The sequence below is a fragment of the Panulirus ornatus genome, chromosome 10, assembly GCF_036320965.1.
Source record: "Panulirus ornatus isolate Po-2019 chromosome 10, ASM3632096v1, whole genome shotgun sequence".
NCBI lineage: Eukaryota > Metazoa > Arthropoda > Malacostraca > Decapoda > Palinuridae > Panulirus > Panulirus ornatus.
The window spans coordinates 25,721,415-25,747,642 of NC_092233.1; the positions used below are offsets into that span (position 1 = coordinate 25,721,415).

At 42.7% G+C, this 26,228-nt stretch overlaps 1 protein-coding gene across 2 annotated transcripts in view; it reads right to left on the minus strand.

Moving 5' to 3' along the window:
- LOC139750829 (uncharacterized) overlaps positions 1-26,228 on the minus strand; it is a 210,227-nt gene that overhangs the window by 101,069 nt on the left and 82,930 nt on the right. For both annotated transcript variants that reach the window (XM_071665603.1, XM_071665602.1), the window contains exon 5: positions 13,598-13,799. In XM_071665603.1, coding sequence (XP_071521704.1) covers positions 13,598-13,799 — 202 coding nt within the window. The remainder of the gene's footprint in view (positions 1-13,597; positions 13,800-26,228) is intronic.

The following is a 26,228-nucleotide window of genomic DNA, read 5'->3' on the forward strand; positions in this document are numbered from 1 at the left end:
AAAATCTTTTTCACTCCATCTTTCCACCTCCAATTTGGTCTCCCACTTCTCCTCGTTCCCTCCACCTCCGACACATATATCCTCTTGGTCAATCTTTCCTCACTCATTCTCTCCATGTGACCAAACCATTTCAAAACACCCTCTTCTGCTCTCTCAACCACGCTCTTTTTATTTCCACACATCTCTCTTACCCATACGTTACTTACTCAATCAAACCACATCACACCACACATTGTCTTCAAACATCTCATTTCCAGCACATCCATCCTCCTGTGCACAACTCTATCCATAGCCCACGCCTCACAACCATACAACAGTGTTGGAACCACTATTCCTTCAAGCATACCCATTTCTGCTTTCCGAGATAATGTTCTCGACTTCCACACATTCTTCAAGGCTCCCAGAATTTTCGCCCCCTCCCCCACCCAATGATTCATTTCCGCTTCCATGGTTCCATCCGCTGCCAGATCCACTCCCAGATATCTAAAACACTTTACTTCCTCCAGTTTTTCTCCATTCAAACTTACCTCCCAATTGACTTGACCCTCAACCCTACTGTACCTAATAACCTTGCTCTTATTCACATTTACTCTTAACTTTCTTCTTTCACACACTTTACCAAACTCAGTCACCAGCTTCTGCAGTTTCTCACATGAATCAGCCACCAGCGCTGTATCATCAGCGAACAACAACTGACTCATTTCCTAAGCTCTCTCATCCCCAACAGACTTCATACTTGCCCCTCTTTCCAAAACTCTTGCATTCACCTCCCTAACAACCCCATCCATAAACAAATTAAACAACCATGGAGACATCACACACCCCTGCCGCAAACCTACATTCACTGAGAACCAATCACTTTCCTCTCTTCCTACACGTACACATGCCTTACATCCTCGATAAAAACTTTTCACTGCTTCTAACAACTTGCCTCCCACACCATATATTCTTAATACCTTCCACAGAGCATCTCTATCAACTCTATCATATGCGTTCTCCAGATCCATAAATGCTACATACAAATCCATTTGCTTTTCTAAGTATTTCTCACATACATTCTTCAAAGCAAACACCTGATCCACACATCCTATACCACTTCTGAAACCACACTGCTCTTCCCCAATCTGATGCTCTGTACATGCCTTCACCCTCTCAATCAATACCCTCCCATATAATTTACCAGGAATACTCAACAAACTTATACCTCTGTAATTTGAGCACTCACTCTTATCCCCTTTGCCTTTGTACAATGGCACTATGCACGCATTCTGCAAATCCTCAGGCACCTCACCATGAGTCATACATACATTAAATAACCTTACCAACCAGTCAACAATACAGTCACCCCCTTTTTTAATAAATTCCACGGCAATACCATCCAAACCTGCTGCCTTGCCGGCTTTCATCTTCCGCAAAGATTTTACTACCTCTTCTCTGTTTACCAAACCATTTTCCCTAACCCTCTCACTTTGCACACCACCTCGACCAAAACACCCTATATCTGCCACTCTATCATCAAACACATTCAACAAACCTTCAAAATACTCACTCCATCTCCTTCTCACATCACAACTACTTGTTATCACCCCATTAGCCCCCTTCACTGAAGTTCCCATTTGCTCCCTTGTCTTACGCACTTTATTTACCTCCTTCCAAAACATCTTTTTATTCTCCCTGAAATTTAATGATACTCTCTCACCCCAACTCTCATTTGACCTCTTTTTCACCTCTTCCACCTTTCTCTTGACCTCCTGCCTCTTTCTTTTATACATCTCCCAGTCATTTGCATTTTTTCCCTGCAAAAATCGTCCAAATGCCTCTCCCTTCTCTTTCAATATAATCTTACTTATTCATTCCACCACTCACTACCCTTTCTAATCAACCCACCTCCCACGCTTCTCATGCCACAAGCATCTTTTGCGCAAGCAATCATTGCTTCCCTAAATACATCCCATTCCTCCCCCACTCCCCTTACCTCCTTTGTTCTCACCTTTCTCCATTCTGTACTCCCTCTCTCCTGGTACTTCCTCACACAAGTCTCCTTCCCACGCTCACTTACTCTCACCACTCTCTTCACCCCAACATTCTCTCTTCTTTTCTGAAAACCCCCACAAATCTTCACCTTCGCCTCCAGAAGATAATGATCAGACATCCCTCCAGTTGCACCTCTCAGCACATTAACATCCAAAAGTCTCTCTTTCGCGTGCCTATCAATTAACACGTAATCCAATAACGCTCTCTAGCCATCTCTCCTACTTACATACGTATACTTATGTATATCTCGCTTTTTAAACCAGGTATTCCCAATCACCAGTCCTTTTTCAGCACATAAATCTACAAGCTCTTCACCATTTCCATTTACTACACTGAACACCCCATGTATACCAATTATTCCCTCAACTGCCACATTACTCACCTTTCCATTCAAATCACCCATCACTATAACCCTATCTTGTGCATCAAAACCACTAACACACTCATTCAGCTGCTCCCAAAACACTTGCCTCTCATGATCTTTCTTCTCATGCTCAGGTGTATATGCACCAATAATCACCCATCTCTCTCCATCAACTTTCAGTTTTACCCATATCAATCTAGAATTTACTTTCTTACACTCTATCACATAATCCCACAACTCCTGATTCAGGAGTAGTGCTACTCCTTCCCTTGCTCTTGTCCTCTCACTAACCCCTGACTTTACTTCCAAGACATTCCCAAACCACTCTTCCCCTTTACCCTTGAGCTTCGTTTCACTCAGAGCCAAAACATCGAGGTTCCTTTCCTCAAACATACTACCTATCTCTCCTTTTTTCTCATCTTGGTTACATCCACACACATTTAGACACCCCAATCTGAGCCTTCGAGGAGGATGAGCACTCCTTGTGTGACTATTTCTTCTGTTTCCCCTTTAAGAAAGTTAAAATACAAGGAGGGGAGGGTTTCTGGCCCCCCCGCTCCCGTCCCCTTTAGTCGCCTTCTACGACACGTGAGGAATGCGTGGGAAGTATTCTTTCTCCCCTATCCCCAGGGATAACTGAGTTTGGTAAAGTGTGTGAAAGAAGAAAGTTAAGAGTAAATGTGAATAAGAGCAAGGTTATTAGGTACAGTAGCGTTGAGGGTCAAGTCAATTGGGAGGTAAATTTGAATGGAGAAAAACTGGAGGAAGTAAAGTGTTTTAGATAACTGGGAGTGGATCTGGCAGCAAATGGAACCATGGAAGTGGAAGTGAATCATCGGGTGGGGGAGGGGGCGAAAATTCTGGGAGCCTTGAAGAATGTTTGGAAGTCGAGAACATTATCTCGGAAAGCAAAAATGGGTATGTTTGAAGGAATAGTGATTCCAACAATGTTGTATGGTTGCGAGGCGTGGGCTATGGATAGAGTTGTGCGCAGGAGGGTGGATGTGCTGGAAATGAGATGTTTGAGGACAATATGTGGTGTGAGGTGGTTTGATCGAGTAAGTAATGTAAGGGTAAGAGATGCGTGGAAATAAAAAGAGTGTGGTTGAGAGAGCAGAAGAGGGTGTTTTGAAATGGTTTGGTCACATGGAGAGAATGAGTGAGGAAAGATTGACAAAGAGGATATATGTGTCAGAGGTGGAGGGAACGAGGAGAAGTGGGAGACCAAATTTTAGGTGAAAAGATGGAGCGAAAAAGATTTTGAGTGATCGGGGCCTGAACATGCAGGAGGGTGAACGGCGTGCAAGGAATAGAGTGAATTGGAACAATGTGGTATACCGGGGTCGATGTGCTGTCAATGGATTGAATCAGGGCATGTGAAGCGTCTGGGGTAAACCATGGAAAGTTGTGTGGGGCCTGGATGTGGAAAGGGAGCTGTGGTTTCGGTGCATTATTACATGACAGCTAGAGACTGAGTGTGAACGAATGTGGCCTTTGTTGTCTTTTCCTAGCGCTACTTCGCACACATGAGGGGGGAGGGGGTTTTTATTTCATGTGTGGCAGGGTGGCGATGGGAATGAATAAAGGCAGACAGTATGAATTATGTACATGCGTATATATGTATATGTCTGTGGGTGTATACATATGTGTACATTGAGATGTATAGGTATGCATATTTGTGTGTGTGGGCGTGTATGTATATACATGTGTATGTGGGCAGGTTGGGCCATTCTTTCGTCTTTTTCCTTGCGTATATACATACATACATATATATATACATTGAAATATATAGGTACATATGTGCATGTGCAGACGTGTATGTATATACATGTGTATGTGGGTGGGTTGGGCCATTCTTTCATCTGTTTCTTTGCGCTACCTCACTAATGCAGGAGACAGCGACATAGTATAATAATAATACATAAACATCCATACACACACGCACACACAAACACATGTACATACATATACATATGAATGTATACATTTTTTTTTCAAACTATTCGCCATTTCCCGCATCAGCAAGGTAGCGTTAAGAACGAGGACTGGGCCTTTGAGGGAACATCCTCACCTGGCCCCCTTCTCTGTTCCTTTTCTTGGAAAATTAAAAAAAAAAAAAAACAAGAGGGGAGGATTTCCAGCCCCCCGCTCCCTCCCCTTTTAGTCGCCTTCTACGACACGCAGGGAATACGTGGGAAGTATTCTTTCTCCCCTATCCCCAGGGGATATACATATACATAAACATTTATATTTTTATTACTTATTTTTTATTTTGCTTTGTCGCTGTCTCCCGCGTTAGCGAGGTAGCGTAAGGAAACAGATGAAAGAATGGCCCAACCCACCCACATACACATGTATATACATACACGTCCACACACGCAAATATACATACCTATACATCTCAATGTACACATATATATACATCCACAGACATATACATATATAAACATGTACATAATTCATACTGTCTGCCTTTATTCATTCCCATCGCCACCCTGCCACACATGAAATAAAAAACCCCTCCCCCTCATGTGTGCGAGGTAGCGCTAGGAAAAGACAACAAAGGCCCCATTCGTTCACACTCAGTCTCTAGCTGTCATGTAATAATGCACCAAAACCACATAAACATACTCACATGTATACATATATAAACATGTACATGTTCATACTTGCTTGCCTTCATCCATACCTGGTGCTAACCCATCTCACAGGAAACAGCATCGCTATCCCCTGCTTCAGCAAAGAAGTGCCAGGAAAACAGACAAAAAAGGTCACATTCGCTCACATTCAGTCTCTAGCTGTCATGTGTAATGCAGCGAAACCACAGCTCCCTATCTACATCCAGGTTCCACAGACCTTTCCATGGTTCACCTCAGACATTTCACATGCCCTGGTTCAGTCCAGTGACAGAAAATTAACCCCATTATACCACATCGTTCCAATTCACTCTATTCCTTGTATGCCTCTCACCCTCCTGCATGTTCAGGCCTCAATCACTTAAAATCTTTTTCAATCCATCATTACACATCCAATATTGTCTCCTGCTTCCCCTTGTTCCCTCCACCTGTAACACATATATCCTCTTTGTCAATCTTTCCTCACTTACTCTCTCCATATGTCTAAACCACTTCATCACACCCTCTTCTGCTTTCTCAACCACATCCTTTTTATTTCCACACATCTCTCTTACCCTTTCATTACTTACTTGATCAAACCACCTCACACCACATAATATCCTCAAACATTTCATTTTCAACACACCCACCCTCCTCTGTACAACCCTATCTATAGCCCATGCCTTGCAACCATATAAAATTGTTGGAACTACCATTCCTTCAAACAGATCCATTTTTGTTCTCCTAGACAACGTTCTCTCCTTCCAAACATTCTTCATCGCTCGAAGAACCTTCACCCCCTCCCCCATCTTATGACTTACTTCCACTTCAACAGTTCCGTCTGCTGTTAAGTCCACTCCCATATATCTGAAACAATTCACTTCCTCCAATCTTTCTCCATTCAAACTTACATCCTAAATAACTTGTCCCTAAACCCTACTACGCCTTAAAACCTTGCTCTTTTTCACATTTACTCTCAGCTATCTCCACTCACACACTTTTCCAAAATCACCAACCTTTGCAATTTCTCACTTGAATCAGCTACCAGAGCTGTACCATCGGCAAACAACAAGTGACTCACTTCTAAGGCCCTCTCACCCATAACAAACTGCATACTTGCCCCTCTCTTCAAAACTCTAGCCCTTACCTTCCTAACCACCCCAACCATAAACAAATCAAACAACCACAGAGACACCCCTGCTGCAGACCGACCTTCACTGGAAACCAATCACTCTCTGCTCTTCCTACTCGTTCACATGCCTTATATCCTTGATAAAAACCCTTCACTGCTGCTAGCAGCTTACCTCCAACACCATATACTCCTAAGACCTTCCACAAAGCATCTCTATCAATCCTATCATATGCCCTCTCCAGATCTATAAATGCTACATACAAATCCATCTGTTTTTCTAAGTATTTCTCACACACACTCTTCAAAGCAAACACCTGATCCGCATATCCCCCACCAGTTCTGAAACTACACTCCTCTTCCCCAGTCTGACACTCTGTACATGCCTTTGCCCTCTGAATCAATACCATCCCATATAACTTCCCAGGAATATTCAACAAATTTATGCCTCTGTAATTCGAACACTTACCTTTATCCCCATTGCCTTTGTACAACGGCACTATGCATGCATTCTGCCAATCCTCAGGCACTTCATCCTGATCCATACATACACTGAATATCCTCACCAACCAATCAACAACAGAATCACCCCCTTTCTTTATATATTCTACTGCAATACCATCCAAACTCGCTGCCTTGCCGGATTTCATCTTCTGCAAAGCTTTCACTACCTCCTCTCTCTTAACCAGACCATTCTCCCAGACCCCCCTCACTTCACACACCACCCTGACCAGAACACCCTATGTCTGCCGCTCTATCATCAAACACATTCAACAAACCTTCAAAATACTCACTCCATCTCCTCCTCACTTCATCACTACCTGTTATTACTTACCCCCTTGCCCCCTTCACCAATGTTCCCATTAGTTCTCTTGTCTAACGAACGTTATTCACCTCCTTCCAAAACATCTTTTTTATTATTATTATTTATTATACTTTGTCGCTGTCTCCCGCGTTTGCGAGGTAGCGCAAGGAAACAGACGGAAGAAATGGCCCAACCCCCCCACCCCATACACATGTACATACATACATCCACACACGCAAATATACATACCTACACAACTTTCCATGGTTTACCCCAGACGCTTCACATGCCTTGATTCAATCCACTGACAGCACGTCAACCCCAGTATACCACATCGCTCCAATTCACTCTATTCCTTGCCCTCCTTTCACCCTCCTGCATGTTCAGGCCCCGATCACACAAAATCTTTTTCACTCCATCTTTCCACCTCCAATTTGGTCTCCCTCTTCTCCTCGTTCCCTCCACCTCCGACACATATATCCTCTTGGTCAATCTTTCCTCACTCATTCTCTCCATGTGCCCAAACCACTTCAAAACACCCTCTTCTGCTCTCTCAACCACACTCTTTTTATTACCACACATCTCTCTTACCCTTACGTTACTCACTCGATCAAACCACCTCACACCACACATTGTCCTCAAACATCTCATTTCCAGCACATCCATCCTCCTGCGCACAACTCTATCCATAGCCCATGCCTCGCAACCATACAACATTGTTGGAACCACTATTCCTTCAAACATACCCATTTTTGCTTTCCGAGATAATGTTCTCGACTTCCACACATTCTTCAAGGCCCCCAGAATTTTCGCCCCCTCCCCCACCCAATGATCCACTTCCGCTTCCATGGTTCCATCCGCTGCCAGATCCACTCCCAGATATCTAAAACACTTCACTTCCTCCAGTTTTTCTCCATTCAAACTCACCTCCCAATTGACTTGACCCTCAACCCTACTGTACCTAATAACCTTGCTCTTATTCACATTTACTCTTAACTTTCTTCTTCCACACACTTTACCAAATTCAGTCACCAGCTTCTGCAATTTCTCACATGAATCAGCCACCAGCGCTGTATCATCAGCGAACAACAACTGACTCACTTCCCAAGCTCTCTTATCCCCAACAGACTTCATACTTGCCCCTCTTTCCAAAACATCTTTTTATCCTCCCTAAAATTCAATGATATTCTCTCACCCAAACTCTCACTTGCCTTCCTTTTCAATCCTTGCACCTTCCTCTTGACCTGTTGCTTTCTTTTATACATCTAATCATTTCCTCATAAGTGTCATGCAAATGCCTCTCTTTTCTGTTTCACTAATGACTTTACTTCTTCATCCCACCACTCACTACCCTTTCTAATCTGCCCAACTCCCACCTTTCTCATGCCACACTTATCTTTTGCACATGCCATCATTGCTTCCCTAAGTACATCCCATTCCTCACCCACTCCCCTCACATCAATTGCTCTCACCTTTTGCCATTTCATACTCAATCTCTCCTGGTATTTCCTCACACAAGTGTCCTTTCCAAGCTCACTCTCACCACTCTCTTCTCCCCAACATTCTCTCTTCGTTTTTGAAAATCTTTACAAATCTTCACCTTCTCCTCCACATCATAGTGGTCAGACATCCCTCCAGCTGCCCCTCTCAGCACATTAACATCCAGAAGTCTCTCTTTTACATGCCTATCAATTAACACATAATCCAGAAATGCTCTTTGACCATCTCTCCTACTCACATAGGTATACCACTCTTTTTAAATGAGGTATTCCCAATCACCAGTCTTTTTTCAGCACACAAATCCATAAGCTCTTCACTATTTCCATTCACAACACTGAATACCCGATGTACACCAATTATACCCCCAATTGCCACATTACTCACCTTCCCATGTATTCCCAATAATTATGACCCATCACATTCTAAAAGAGGTTTTTTCACTTCCTCCAAAATTTGTAAATACTTTCCCTTATCTCTTCTTTTTCCCTTTCATAATCCTCTCTATACTTCAATTAAGGCTCAACCTTGATGTGGACATTAGTCCATGACTGGAGCCCTCAAAAAAAATGGAAGCAGTATTCCATACAAGGACAGATTAGCCCTTTGTATAAAGGAAGAAAAGAAACTTCAGTATCTAAACAGGACTCAGTTTCTTTGAGGCAGACTTAGCCATCTCTGTACTGTGGGATTTACAAGACAGAGTGGATGTTACAGTAATAATAAGTAAGTTCACCACACCAAGATGAGGAATTACAGAATCATCGTCGAAGAGAGGAAAGTTGGGAGGTGTATTCGACAGAGATGAGTAGAAACTGGGTCTTGGAGGCATTAAATTTAAGCAGACATCTTCTACCCAACTGAGATGTCCTATCCGAGTCTAAGTTTACTAAGGAAGTTGTGTCGATATGAGATGCAGATCCAGTGAGAGAAAGAGCAGAAGTGAAAGATGTGGAGGAATGCAGTGTTGGGTCATCAGCATATGAGTGCATTTGGTTATTTGTGTAAAAATGAAAATTATTGATAAAAAGGAGAAAAAGTATAGGAAATTGGAAAGAACCTTGAGGGACAATACTGTTGATGGAGAATAGAAAGGAAGCTGATCCATCAACAACCACACAGACAGACAAAGTCAGAGAAGAAGTCAGATATTAGGGAGCAAAGTGAAGGACAGAAGTGTGGAGCTTAGAAATACCACATCCTGTCAAAAGCTTTGAATATGTCAAGGGTAACTACTTAGGATTCCCCGATATCATTCTGGAATGATGACCAGACATTAGTTAGATATAAAAGAATGTCACCAGTGGATCTCAGCTTACACAAGCCACACTGGTGATAAAAAAGAAGGCTGTGATTTTCAAGATGTCTGAGGATATGGGAGTTGAGGAAGGATTTAAAGACTTGGAAATGGTAGATACCAAAGCAAAATGAAGAAAGTTAGAGGGGTTAGAACAGTCACCCTTCTTAGGAATGGGATGTACCAACACATGCTTCCAAAAAGGGAGAGTTCTGATTATCAAAAAAACTGAACAGATAAATAAACACAAGTGTAAGTTCTGAGGCACATTCTTTCGATACATGGGGATGTACCAGTAACCAGTGTACAAATGATGACAGCTTAATACTGTACTAAAATAAAGTTGCTGTTTCACAAAGATAAGATTTTATAGCAATAACCCTAAACTTCATACAAATGCTAATATATCTATTTATTCATTTATTTTACTTTGTCACTGTCTCCCGCGTTAGCGAGGTAGCGTAAGGAAAGACGAAAGAATGGCCCAACCCACCCACATACACATGTATATACATACACGTCCACACACGCAAATATGCATACCTATACATCTCAATGTACACATATATATACACACACAGACATATACATATATACATATGTACATAATGCATACTGCCTGCCTTTATTCATTCCCACCACCACCTCGCCACACATGGAATAACATCCCCCTCCCCCCTCATGTGTGCGAGGTAGCGCTAGGAAAAGACAACAAAGGCACCATTCATTCACACTCAGTCTCTAGCTGTCATGTAATAATGCACCGAAACCACAGCTCCCTTTCCACATCCAGGCCCCACATAACTTTCCATGGTTTACCCCAGACACTTCACATGCCCTGGTTCAATCCATTGACAGCACGTCGACCCCGGTATATTACATCGTTCCAATTCACTCAATTCCTTGCACGCCTTTCACCCTCCTGCATGTTTAGGCCCCGATCACACAAAATCTTTTTCACTCCATCTTTCCACCTCCAATTTCGTCTCCCACTTCTCGTTCCCTCCACCTCTGACACATATATCCTCTTAGTCAATCTTTCCTCACTCATTCTCTCCATGTGACCAAACCATTTCAAAACACCCTCTTCTGCTCTCTCAACCACACTCTTTTTATTTCCACACATCTCTCTTACCCTTACATTACTTACTCGATCAAACCACATCACACCACACATTGTCCTCAAACATCTCATTTCCAGCACATCCACCCGCCTCCACACAACTCTATCCATAGCCCACGCCTCGCAACCATACAACATTGTTGGAACCACTATTCCTTCAAACATACCCATTTTTGCTTTACGAGATAATGTTCTCGACTTCCACACATTCTTCAAGGCTCCCAGGATTTTCGCCCCCTCCCTCACCCTATGATTCACTTCCACTTCCATGGTTCCATCCACTGCCAGATCCACTCCCAGATATCTAAAACACTTTACTTCCTCCAGTTTTTCTCCATTCAAACTTACCTCCCAATTGACTTGACCCTCAACCCTACTGTACCTAATAACCTTGCTCTTATTCACATTTACTCTCAACTTTCTTCTTTCAAACACCTTACCAAACTCAGTCACAAGCTTCTGCAGTTTCTCACATGAATCAGCCACCAGCGCTGTATCATCAGCGAACAACAACTGACTCACTTCAAAAGCTCTCTCATCCACAACAGACTGCATACTTGCCCCTCTATCCAAAACTCTTGCATTCCCCTCCCTAACAACCCCATCCATAAACAAATTAAACAACCATGGAGATATCACACGCCCCTGCCGGAAACCTACATTCACTGAGAACCAATCACTTTCCTCTCTTCCTACATGTACACATGCCTTACATCCTCGATAAAAACTTTTCACTGCTTCCAACAACTTGCCTCCCACACCATATATTCTTAATACCTTCCACAGAGCATCTCTATCAACTCTATCATATGCCTTCTCCAGATCCATAATGCTACATACAAATCCATTTGCTTTTCTAAGTATTTCTCACATGCATTCTTCAAAGCAAACACCTGATCCACACATCCTCAACCACTTCTGAAACCACAATGCTCTTCCCCAATCTGATGCTCTGTACATGCCTTCACCCTCTCAATCAATACCCTCCCAATACCCTCTCAACAAACTTATCTCTCTGTAATTTGAGCATTCACTCTTATCCCCTTTGCCTTTGTACAATGGCACTATGCAAGCATTCCGCCAATCCTCAGGCACCTCACCATGAGTCATACATACATTGAATAACCTTACCAACCAGTCAACAATACAGTCACCCCGTTTTAATTAATACCACTGCAATACCATCCAAACCTGATGCCTTGCCGTCTTTCATCTTCTGCAAAGCTTTTACTACCTCTTCTCTGTTTACCAAATCATTTTCCCTAACCCTCTCACTTTGCACACCACCTTGACTAAAACACCCTATATCTGCCACTCTATCATCAAACACATTCAACAAACCTTCAAAATACTCACTCCATCTCCTTCTCACATCACCACTACTTGTTATCATCTCTCCATTAGCCCCCTTCACTGATGTTCCCATTTGCTCCCTTGTCTTATGCACTTTATTCACCTCCTTCCAAAACATCTTTTTATTCTCCCTAAAATCTAATGATACTCTCTCACCCCAACTCTCATTTGCCCTCTTTTTCACCTCTTACACCTTTCTCTTGACCTCCTGCCTCTCTTTTGTACATCTCCCACTCATTTACATTTTTCCCCTGCAAAAATCATCCAAATGCCTCTCTCTTCTCTTTCACTAATAATCTTATCTCTTCATTCCACCACTCACTACCCTTTCTAATCAACCCACCTCCCACGCTTCTCATACCACAAGCATTTTTTGCGCAAGCCATCACTGCTTCCCTAAATACATTCCATTCCTCCCCCACTCCCCTTACTTCCTTTGTTCTCACCTTTTTCCATTCTGTACTCAGTCCCTCCTGGTACTTCCTCACACAAGTCTTCTTCCCAAGCTCACCTACTCTCACCACTCTCTTCAACCCAACATTCTCTCTTCTTTTCTGAAAACCCCCACAAATCCTCACCTTCACCTCCACAAGATAATGGTCAGACATCCCTCCAGTTGCACCTTTCAGCACATTAACATCCAAAAGTCTCTCTTTCGCGCGCCTATCAATTAACACGTAATCCAATAATGCTCTCTGGCCATCTCTCCTACTTACATACGTATACTTATGTATATCTCGTTTTTTAAACCAGGTAATCCCAATCACCAGTCCTTTTTCAGTACATAAATCTACAAGCTCTTCACCATTTCCATTTACAACACTGAACACCCCATGTATACCAATTATTCCCTCAACTCCCACATTACTCACCTTTGCATTCAAATCACCCATCACTATAACCCGGTCTCATGCATCAAAGCTACTAACACACTCATTCAGCTGCTCCCAAAACACTTGCCTCTTATAATCTTTCTTCTCATACCCAGGTGCATATGCACCAATAATCACCCATCTCTCTCCATCAACTTTCAGTTTTACCCATATCAATCTAGAAGTTACTTTCTTACACTCTATCACATACTCCCACAACTCCTGTTTCAGGAGTAGTGCTACTCCTTCCCTTGCTCTTGTCCTCTCACTAACCCCTGACTTTACTCCCAAGACATTCCCAAACCACTCTTCCCCTTTACCCTTGAGCTTCGTTTCACTCAGAGCCAAAACATCCAGGTTCCTTTCCTCAAACATACTACCTATCTCTCCTTTTTTCTCATCTTGGTTACATCCACACACAAATGCTATTACTTTAGTGAAAAACAAAATGCTGTGGAAGATGATGTGTAAATTAGAAAAGCTAATGCTCTATCAAATTCTTTCTGACCTATATCAGCAGTCTTGGAGCTGGTGACAGTATTGTTCTGCATCTCAGCAAGAGATGCCTCTTCATTTTGACAATTACAATTCTTCCATCGGTAATACAGAACTTGACCAATATATCCGTCTAAAAGAGCTTGTACTCGCTGTTGGTGTCCTTTCACTGAAAACTGATTTGAAGACTTTTTCTGACTGAAATCTTCCATCATCTGCAAGAAATATTTCATCAAAATAAATCAAAATGCAAGAGTGCTTACTTATGAGTACCTATGACAAGACTGAGGCTTGGCTGGCATGTAGCACTTATTGCATTTAATGCATGTGTCCAAACACAGCTGATCTCTGCTGCCATACACTTAAAATTCATTTGGAACAGTTTTCAGTAATATGTCCAGACTACCCTTAAAGGTTTCTATAATCGCTCCAGGCTGATTTCTTATTTTGTTGAGCATATTATACAAGAGTATCTCTATTTTTCTTTCTAGGCTCTCAAATATACTTATTTGATACCTTCTTTATGTATTCCATGGGTTTCTTGTACATTCAACCCTTAATGTCCTCACAGTATTTTTTCTTATTATTTGGAAGATAATGCTGCACTTCATCTCAGGAAAAGCATTCACCACCTCTTCACTTTTCACCAAACCACATGCCATGACTCCTGTTTTGCATACCTCCATCCCCAAATCCTACATATGCCATTATATCATCTAACACATTCAACAGTCCTTCGAAATATTCATTCCATCTTCTCTTGACTTCTTGGCCTCTTAACGCTTCCCCATCTGCCCCCTCCAAAGATGCTTTTATTTGTTCTCCTGTTCTCCCACCACTATTCACCTCTTCTCAAGACAGTTATCCTATTCTTCCTGAAGTTTGCTAATACTTTCTAACCCTAACCATCATTTATCCTCTTATTCAGCCCCAGCACATTCCTTGCGACTTAATGCCACTTCCACTTGTATGTTTCCCAATCACTCACATTCCTCATCTGCAGGTAATGCCCATACATCTCTCTCCTCTTTTAACTAACAACCTAATTTCCTCAGCCCACCAGTCACTACCCTTTCACACATGCCCACATAATTTTCTCACACATGTAAGCACTGCTTCCTCATACACCCCCCATTCTGTGCCCACTCCCCTTATTTCATTTACTCTCCTCATTAGCCATTCTGTACCTAATATCTTTTAGTATCTCCTCCATTATTGGAGGCTGATAAATAAAATACAATATATACTTTGAACAAAATCTATTCAAGTAATAATACTACAAAGTAAACAACATGTAACGTTGATTATTTTTATAACAACACTCAGTGAATGCAAGAACTACAAAGAGTAAAGCTGGTAAGGTGTGTAAGAAGGTGGTGACTGTGAGGGTGGAGGCACTGACAGAACATTTGATTGGAGAGGTACAAAACGCTTTTTAAGAACTGAATTATTTATGAGTAACTTCAATGACTCTTACAGTAAAGACCTGATTTATCACTACATTGTTCACTGAATAACATTATCAATAGCATAACAAAACATTTATTTACCATCTTGATAACTAAGCTTTGATTAGTGATAAGACCCAAGATTTGCAATGTAAATAAAATAAAGTATATACTCTATTCTACTGCCTTCATTTAATAATATATGGTACTGAATATTATCTTTGAAATACCAAGAAATCAAGCAAACAAATGGGCAACTGAGAATTTCCCTTGTAGTAATTGGGAAGGAGTCAAGTCTTGCAGTAGTGGGGGTAAAGGGGTGTGTGATATGGAAACATACCTAGGCTCCTCAGAAAAAAGACAATACCCTATATAAATATTTTCTACATTCATCATCAGCAAAGTCTCCATTCCAGCAATTACTCATACATATACAGATGTTTTGGAAGGAGGTAAATAAAGTGTGTAAGACAAGGGAACAAATGGGAACTTCAGTGAAGGGGGCTAATGGGGATGTGATAACAAGTAAGGGTGATGTGAGAAGGAGATGGAGTGAGTATTTCAAGGTTTGTTGAGTGTGTTAGATGACAGAGTGGCAGACATAGGGTGTTTTGGTCGAGGTGGTGTGCAAAGTGAGAGGGTTAAGGAAAGTGATTTGGTAAACAGAGAAGAGGTAGTAAAAGCTTTGCGAAGATGAAAGCCGGCAAGGCAGAGGGTTTGGATGGTATTGCAGTGGAATTTAATAAAAAAGGGGTGACTGTATTGTTACCGGTTGGTAAGGTTATTTAATGTACGTATGACTCATGGTGAGGTGCCTGAGGATTGGCGGAATACTTGCATAGTGACATTGTACAAAGGGAAAGGGGATAAAAGTGTGTACTCAAATTACAGAGGTATAAGTTTGTTCATTATTCCTGGGAAATTATATGGGAGGGTATTGATTGAGAGGGTGAGGGCATGTACAGAGCATCAGATTGGGGAGGAGCAGTGTGGTTTCAGACGTGGCAGAGGATGTGTGGATCAGGTGTTTGCTTTGAAGAATGTACGTGAGAATTACTTACAAAAGCAAATGGATTTGTATGTAGCATTTATGAACCTGGAGAGGGGATATGATGGAGTTGATAGAGATGCTCTGTGGAAGGTATTAAGAATATATGTTGTGGGAGGCAAGGTGTTGGAAGCAGTGAAAAGTTTGTATTGAGGATGTCAGGCATGTGTACATGTAGGAAGAGAGGATGTCAGGCATGTGTACATGTAGGAAGAGAGGAAAGTGATTGGTTCTCAGTGAATGTAGGTTTGCGGCAGGGGTATGTGATGTCTCCATGGTTATTTAATTTGCTATGGATGGTGTTGTTAGGGAGGTGAATGCAAGAGTTTTGGATAGAGGGGCAAGTATGCAGTCTGTTGTGGATGAGAGAGCTTGGGAAGTGAGTCAGTTGTTGTTCACTGATGATAGAGTGCTGGTGGCTGATTCGTGTGAGAAACTGCAGAAGCAGGTGACTGAGTTTGGTAAAGTGTGCGAGAGAAGAAAGTTAAAAGTAAATGTGAATAAGAGCAAGGTTATTAGGTACAGTAGGGTTGAGGGACAAGTCAATTGGGAGGTAAGTCTGAATGGAGTAAAACTGGAGAAAGTGAAGTGTTTTAGATATCTGGGAGTGGATTTGCCAGCAGGTGGAACCATGGGAGCGGAAGTGAATCATAGGGTGGGGGAGGGAGTGAAAGTTCTGGGAGTGTTGAAGAATGTGTGGAAGTCGAGAACATTATCTCGGAAAGCAAAAATGGGTATGTTTGAAGGAATAGTGATTCCAACAATGTTATATGGTTGCGAGGCATGGGCTATGGATAGAGTTGTACGGAGGAGGGTGGATGTGTTGGAAATGAGATGTTTGAGGACAATGTGTGCTGTGAGGTGGTTTGATCGAGTAAGTAATAATAGGGTGAGAGAGATGTGTGGTAATAAAAAGAGTGTGGTTGAAAGAGCAGAAGAGGGTGTTTTGAAATGGTTTGGTCACATGGAGAGAATGAGTGAGGAAACATTGACCAAGAGGATATATGTGTCAGAGGTGGAGGGAACGAGAAGTGGGAGACCAAATTGGAGGTGGAAAGATGGAGTGAAAAAGATTCTGAGTGATCGGGGCCTGAACATGCAGTAGGGAGAAAGGTGTATAAGGAATACAGTGAATTGGAACAATGTGGTATACCGGGGTCGACATATTGTCAATTGATTGAACCAGGGCATGTGAAGCGTCTAGGGTAAGCCATGGAAAGTTCTGTGGGGCCTGGATGTGGAAGGGGAGCCTTGAAGAATGTTTGGAAGTCGATAACATTGTCTCGGAGAGCAAAAATGGGTATGTTTGAAGGAATAGTGGTTCCAACAATGTTGTATGGTTGCGAGGCATGGGCTATGGATAGAGTTGTGCGCAGGAGGGTGGATGTGCTGGAAATGAGATGTTTGAGGACAATATGTGGTGTGAGGTGGTTTGATCGAGTAAGCAATGTAAGGGTAAGAGAGATGTGTGGAAATAAAAAGAGTGTGGTTGAGAGAGCAGAAGAGGGTGTGTTGAAATGGTTTGGGCACATGGAGAGAATGAGTTAGGAAAGATTGACCAAGAGGATATATGTGTCGGAGGTGGAGGCAACGAGGAAAAGTGCGAGACCAAATTGGAGGTGGAAAGATGGAGTGAAAAAGATTTTGAGTGATCGGGGACTGAACATGCAGGAGGGTGAAAGGCGGGCAAGGAATAGAGTGAATTGGATCGATGTGGTATACCGTGGTTGACATTCTGTCAATGGATTGAATCAGGGCATGTGAAGCATCTGGGGTAAACCATGGAAAGTTCTGTGGGGCCTAGATGTGGAAAGGGAGCTGTGGTTTCGGGCATTATTACATGACAGCTAGAGACTGAGTGTGAACGAATGGGGCCTTTGTTGTCTTTTCCTAGCGCTACCTCGCACACATGAGGGGGAGGGGGATGTTATTCCATGTGTGGCGAGGTGGCGATGGGAATAAATAAAGGCAGACAGTATGAATTATGTACATGTGTATATATGTATATGTCTGCGTGTGTATATATATGTGTACATTGAGATGTATAGGTACGTAAATTTGCGTGTGTGGACGTGTATGTAAATACATGTGTATGGGGGTGGGTTGTGCCATTTCTTTCGTCTGTTTCCTTGCGCTACCTCGCAAACGCGGGAGACAGCGACAAAGCAAAATAAATAAATAAATAAATCTTTTTTTTATTATTTTGCTTTGTCGCTGTCTCCCGCATTAGAGAGGTAGTGCAAGGAAACAGACGAAAGAATGGCCCAACCCGCCCACATACACATGTATATACGTACACGTCCACACACACAAATTATTATTTTATTTTTTATTATACTTTGTTGCTGTCTCCCGCGTTTGCGAGGTAGCGCAAGGAAACAGACGAAAGAAATGGCCCAACCCCCCCCATACACATGTATATACATACGTCCACACACGCAAATATACATACCTACACAGCTTTCCATGGTTTACCCCAGACGCTTCACATGCCTTGATTCAATCCACTGACAGCACGTCAACCCCGGTATACCACATCGCTCCAATTCACTCTATTCCTTGCCCTCCTTTCACCCTCCTGCATGTTCAGGCCCCGATCACACAAAATCTTTTTCACTCCATCTTTCCACCTCCAATTTGGTCTCCCTCTTCTCCTCGTTCCCTCCACCTCCGACACATATATCCTCTTGGTCAATCTTTCCTCACTCATTCTCTCCATGTGCCCAAACCACTTCAAAACACCCTCTTCTGCTCTCTCAACCACGCTCTTTTTATTTCCACACATCTCTCTTACCCTTACGTTACTCACTCGATCAAACTACCTCACACCACACATTGTCCTCAAACATCTCATTTCCAGCACATCCATCCTCCTGCGCACAACTCTATCCATAGCCCACGCCTCGCAACCATACAACATTGTTGGAACCACTATTCCTTCAAACATACCCATTTTTGCTTTCCGAGATAATGTTCTCGACTTCCACACATTCTTCAAGGCCCCCAGAATTTTCGCCCCCTCCCCCGCCCTATGATCCACTTCTGCTTCCATGGTTCCATCCGCTGCCAGATCCGCTGCCAGATCCTAAAACACTTCACTTCCTCCAGTTTTTCTCCATTCAAACTCACCTCCCAACTGACTTGACCCTCAACCCTACTGTACCTAATAACCTTGCTCTTATTCACATTTACTCTTAACTTTCTTCTTTCACACACTTTACCAAACTCAGTCACCAGCTTCTGCAGTTTCTCATATGAATCAGCCACCAGCGCTGTATCATCAGCGAACAACAACTGACTCACTTCCCAAGCTCTCTCATCCCCAACAGACTTCATACTTGCCCCTCTTTCCAAAACTCTTGCATTTACCTCCCTAACAACCCCATCCATAAACAAATTAAACAACCATGGAGACATCACACACCCCTGCCGCAAACCTACATTCACTGAGAACCAATCACTTTCCTCTCTTCCTACACGTACACATGCCTTACATCCTCGATAAAAACTTTTCACTGCTTCTAACAACTTTCCTCCCACACCATATATTCTTAATACCTTCCACAGAGCATCTCTATCAACTCTATCATATGCCTTCTCCAGATCCATAAATGCTACATACAAATCCATTTGCTTTTCTAAGTATTTCTCACATACATTCTTCAAAGCAAACACCTGATCCACACATCCTCTACCACTTCTGAAACCACACTGCTCTTCCCCAATCTGATGCTCTGTACATGCCTTCACCCTCTCAATCAATACCCTCCCATATAATTTACCAGGAATACTCAACAAACTTATACCTCTGTAATTTGAGCACTCACTCTTATCCCCTTTGCCTTTGTACAATGGCACTATGCACGCATTCCACCAATCCTCAGGCACCTCACCATGAGTCATACATACATTAAATAACCTTACCAACCAGTCAACAATACAGTCACCCCCTTTTTTAATAAATTCCACTGTAATACCATCCAAACCTGCTGCCTTGCCGGCTTTCATCTTCCGCAAAGCTTTCACTACCTCTTCTCTGTTTACCAAATCATTTTCCCTAACCCTCTCACTTTGCACACCACCTCGACCAAAACACCCTATATCTGCCACTCTATCATCAAACACATTCAACAAACCTTCAAAATACTCACTCCATCTCCTTCTCACATCACCACTACTTGTTATCACCTCCCCATTTGCGCCCTTCACTGAAGTTCCCATTTGCTCCCTTGTCTTACGCACTTTATTTACCTCCTTCCAGAACATCTTTTTATTCTCCCTAAAATTTAATGATACTCTCTCACCCCAACTCTCATTTGCTCTTTTTTTCACCTCTTTCACCTATACATCTCAATGTACACATATATATACACACACAGACATATACATATATACACATGTACATAATTCATACTGTCTGCCTTTATTTGTTCCCATCGCCACCTCGACACACATGGAATAACATCCCCCTCCCCACTCATGTGTGCGAGGTAGTGCTAGGAAAGACATCAAAGGCCCCATTCATTCACACTCAGTCTCTAGCTGTCCTGTAATAATGCACCAAAACCACAGCTCCCTTTCCACATCCAGGCCCCACACACTTTCCATGGTTTACCCCAGACGCTTGACATGCCCTGATTCAATCCACTGACAGCACATCAACCCCGGCATACCACATCGTTCCAATTCACTCTATTCCTTGCACGCCTTTCACCCTCCTGCATGTTCAGGCCACGATCACTCAAAATCTTTTTCACTCCATCTTTCCACCTCCAATTTGGTCTCCCACTTCTCCTCGTTCCCTCTACCTCTGACACATATATCCTATTGGTCAATCTTTCCCCACTCATTCTCTCCATGTGACCAAACCATTTCAAAACACCCTCTTCTGCTCTCTCAACCACACTCTTTTTATTTCCACACATCTCTCTCACCCTTACATTACTTACTCAATCAAACCACCTCACACCACATATTGTCCTCAAACATCTCATTTCCAGCACATCCACCCTCCTGCGCACAACTCTATCCATAGCCCACGCCTCACAACCATACAACATTGTTGGAACCACTATTCCTTCAAACATACCCATTTTTGCTTTCCGAGATAATGTTCTCAACTTCCAAACATTCTTCAAGGCTCCCAGAATATATACACAAGTAAATAAGTGTTACTTGCTGCCTTTACTCCTTCCTGTCGCCACCCAGCCATGCATGAATTGACACCCACCTCTCTCCGCACACGTGCATGAGGTAGCGCTAGGAAAAGACAACAAAGGCCCCATTCGTTCACACACAGTATCTAGCTGTCATGTATAATGCATCAAAACCACAGCTCCCTTTCCACATCCAGGCTCCACAAAACTTTCCATGGTTTACCCTAGATGCTTCACGTGCCCTGTTTCAATCCACTGACAGCACATCGACCCTGGTATACCACATCGTTCCAATTCACTCTATTCCTTGCAAGCCTTTCACCCTCCTACATGCTCAGGCCCTGATCGATCAAAATATTTTTCACTCCATCCTTCCACCTTCAATTTGGTCTCCCTTTTCTCCTCGCTCCCTCCACCTCTGACACATATATCTTCTTTGTCTCTGCAAACTCCTAACTATAGCTCATGCCTCGCAACCATATAACATTGGAACCACTATTCCTTCAAACATACCCATTTTGCTTTCCGAAATAATGTTATAGCCTTCCACACATTCTTCAACGCTCCCAGAACCTTCGCCCCCTCCCCCACCCTGTGAGTCCCTTCCACTTACATGGTTCAATCGACTGCTAAATCCACTCCTAGATATCTAAAACACTTCATTTCCTCCAGTTTTTTTTACATTCAAACTTACCTTCCAATTCACTTGTCCCTTAACCATACTGTACCTAATAACCTTGCTCTTATTCACATTTACTCTCAGCTTTCTTCTTTCACACACTTTACCAAACTCAGTCACTAGTTTCTGCAGCTTTCCATCCGAATCAGCCACCAGTGCTGTATCATCAGCAAACAACAACTGACTCACTTCCTAAGCTCTCTCATCCACAACAGATTGTATACTTGCCTCTCTCTCCAAAACTCTTGCATTCACCTCCCTAACAACCCCATCCATAAACAAATTAAACAACCATGGAGACATAACACACCCCTGCCGCAAACCAACATTCACTGGGAACCAATCACTTTCCTCTCTTCCTTCTCATACACATGCCTTACATCCTCAATAATAAATTTTCACTGCTTCTAGCAACTTGCCTCCCACACCATATACTCTTAATACGTTCCACAGAGCATCTCTATCATCTCTATCATATGCCTTCTCCAGATCCATAAATGCTACATACAAATCCATTTGTTTTTCTAAGCATTTCTCACATACATTCGTCAAAGCAAACACCTGATCCACACATCCTCTACCACTTCTGAAACCACGCTGCTCCTCCCCATTCTGATGCTCTATACATGCCTTCACCCTCTCATACCTCTGTAATTTGAACACTCACCTTTATCCCCTTTGCCTTTGTACAATGGCACTATGCATGCATTCTGCCAATCCTCAGGCACTTCACTATGAGTCATATATACACTAAATATCCTCACCAACCAGTCAACAAAATAGTCACCCCCTTTTTTTTAATAGATTCCACTGCAATACCATCCAAACCCGCCACTTTGCTGGCTTTCATCTTTCGTTAAACTTTCACTACCTCTTCTCTGTGCATCAAACCATTCTCCTTGACCCCTCTCATTTCACACACCACCTCAACTAAAACACCCTATATCTGCCACTCTATCATCTAACACATTCAACAAACCTTCAAAATATTCACTCCATCTCCTTCTCACATCACCACTACTTGTTATTACCTCCCCATCAGCCCCCTTCACCGATGTTCCCATTTGTTCTCTTGTCTTACGCACTTTATTTACCTCCTTCCAAAACATCTTTTTATTCTCCCTAAAATTCAACGACACTCTCTCGCCCCAACTCTCATTTGCCCTCTTTTTCACCTCTTGCACCTTTCTCTTGTAGTGCTGTGGTGAAAGCTTTGCAAAAGATGAAAGCCAGCAAGGTGGCGGGTTTGGATGGTATTGCAGTGGAATACATTAAAAAAGGGGAAAACTGTGTTGTTGACTGGTTAGTGAGAATATTCAATGTGCATATGGCTCACGTTGAAGCGCCTGAGGATTGGCAGAATGCATGCATAGTGCCATTGTACAAAGGCAAAGGGGATAAAGGTGAGTGTTCAAATTACAGAGGTATAAGTTTGTTGAGCATTCCTGGGAAATTATATGGGAGGGTATTGATTGAGAAGGTGAAGGCATGTACAGAGCATCAGATTGGGTAAGAGCAGCGTGGTTTCAGAAGTGATAGAAGATGTGTAGATCAGGTGTTTGCTTTGAAGAATGTATGTGAGAAATACTTAGAAAAATAGATGGATCTGTATGCAGCATTTATGGATCGGGAGAAGGCATATGATAGAGTTGAGAGAGATGCTTTGTGGAAGGTATTAGGAGTACATGATGTGGGAGGTAAGTTGCAAGAAGCAGTGAAAAGTTTTTATCGAGGATGTAAGGCATGTGTACAAGTAGGAAGAGAGGAAAGTGATTGGTTCCCAGTGAATGTCAGTTTACAGCAGGGTTGTGTGATGTCTCCATGGTTCTTTCATTTGTTTATGGATGGGATTATTAGGGAGCTGAATGCAAGAGTTTTGGAGAGAGGGGCAAGTATGCAGTCTGTTGTGGATAAGAGGGCTTGGGAAGTGGGTCAATTGTTGTTTGCTCATGATACAGTGCTGGTGGCTGATTCGGATGAGAAAATGCAAAAGCTGGTGACTGAGTTTGGTAAAGCATGTGAAAGAAGAAAGTTGTGAGTAAATGTGAATAAGAGCAAGGTTATAAGGTTCAGTAGGGTTGAAGGACAAGTTAATTGGGAGGTAACTTTGAATGGAGAAAAACTGGAGGAAGTGAAGTGTTTTAGATATCTGGGAGTAGATTTACCAGCGGATGGAACCATGGAAGCAAAAGTGAGTCACAGGGTGAGGGAGGTGGCTAAGGTTCTGGAAGCATTGAAAAATGTGTGGAAGGTGAAAATGTTATCTCAGAGAGCAAGAATGGTTATGTTTGAAGGAAGAATGGTTCCAAAAATGTTATATGGTAGTAAGGCATGGGATATAGATAGGGTTGTGCAGATATGGGTGGATGTGTTGGAAATGAGATGTTTGAGGACAATATGTGGTGTGAGGTGGTTTGATCGAATAAGTAATGAAAGAGTAAGAGATGTGTGGTAATAAAAAGAGTGTGGTTGAGAGAGCAGAAGAGTGTGTATTGAAATGGTGTGGTCACATGGAGAGAATGAGTGAGGAAAGACTGACAAAGAGGATATACGTCAGAAGTTGAGGGAACGATGAAAAGTGGGAGACCAAACATACAGGAGGGTGAAAGGCATGCAAGGAATAGAGTGAATTGGAAATATGTGGTACACCAGGGTCAACGCGATGTCAATGGATTGAACCAGGGCATGTGAAGCGTCTGGGATAAACCATGTACAGTTTTGTGGGGCCTGGATGTGGAAAGGGAGCTTTGGCTTTGTGCATTAAACATGACAGCTAAAGACTGAGTGTGAATGAATGAGGCCTTTGTTGTCTTTTCCTAGCGCTACTTCATGCACACACAGGGGGAAGGGGGTACTATTTCATGTATGGCGGAGTGGCGACGGGAATGGATGAAGGCAGCAAGTATGAATATGTACATGTGTATTTATGTATATGTCTGTGTATGTATATGTTGAAGTGTACAGGTATGTATACGTGTGTGTGTGGGCGTGTATGTATATATACATGTGTATGTGGGTGGGTTGGGCCATTTTTTCATACACATTCATCATTTCCTGCATAAGCAAGGTAATGCTAAGAACAGAGGAATGAGCCTTAGAGGGAATATCGTCACTTGGCCCCCCTCCTCTGTTCCCTTTTTTGGAAAAGTAAAGAAACGGGAGGATAAGATTTCCAGCCCCCACTCCTTTCCCTTTTAGTTGCCTTCCACGACAGTGAAGACATAAGAAGTATTCTTTCTCCCCTATCTCCCATGGATATATAAAATTTTTATTAAACTTTGTCGCTGTCTCCCACGTTTGCGAGGTCGCGCAGGAAAAAAGATGAAAGAATGGCCCAACCCACCCACATAAACATGTATATACATGCACACCCGCACACGCACAAATACATACCTAAACATTTCAACGGATACATACATATTCATACACAGACATACATATATACACATGTACATTTTCATACATGATGCCTTCATCCATTCCTGTCGCCACCTCGCCACACACAAAATGGCATCCCCATTCCCCCGCACGCGTGCAAGGTAGCACTAGGAAAGACAATGAAGGCCACATTCGCTCACACTCAGTCTATAGCTGTCATGCATAATGCACAAAAGCCACACCTCCCTTTCCATATCCAGGCCCCACAGAACTTTCCATGGTTTACCACAGATGCTTCACATGCCCTGGTTCAATCCACTGACAGCACATCGACCCTTGCATACCACATTGTTCCAATTCACTCTATTCCTTGCAATCCTTTCACCCTTCTGTATGTTCAGGCTCCGATCACTCAAAATCTTTTTCACTCCATCCTTCCACCTCCAATGTGGTCTCCCACTTCTCCTCATTCCCTCCACCTCTGACACATATATCCTCTTTGTCCACCTTTCCTCACTCAATCTCTCCATGTGACCAAACCATTTCAACACACCCTCTTCTGCTCTTTCAACTGCACTCCTTTTATCACCAAACATCTCTCTTACCCTTTCATTACTTACTCAATCAAACCACCTCACACCGCACAATGTCCTCAAACATCTCATTTCCAACACATCTACCCTTCTCCACACAACCCTATCTATAGCCCACACCTCACAACCATATAACACTGTTGGAATCACTATTCCTTCAAACATACCTATTTTTGCTCTCCGAGATAATGTTCTTGCCTTCCACACATTCTTCAACATTCCCAGAACCTTCGCCCCCTCCCCCACCCTATGACTCACTTCCACTTCCATAGTTCTATCTGCTCCTAATCCACTCCCAGATATCTAAAACACTTCACTTTCTCCAGTTTTTCTTCATTCAAT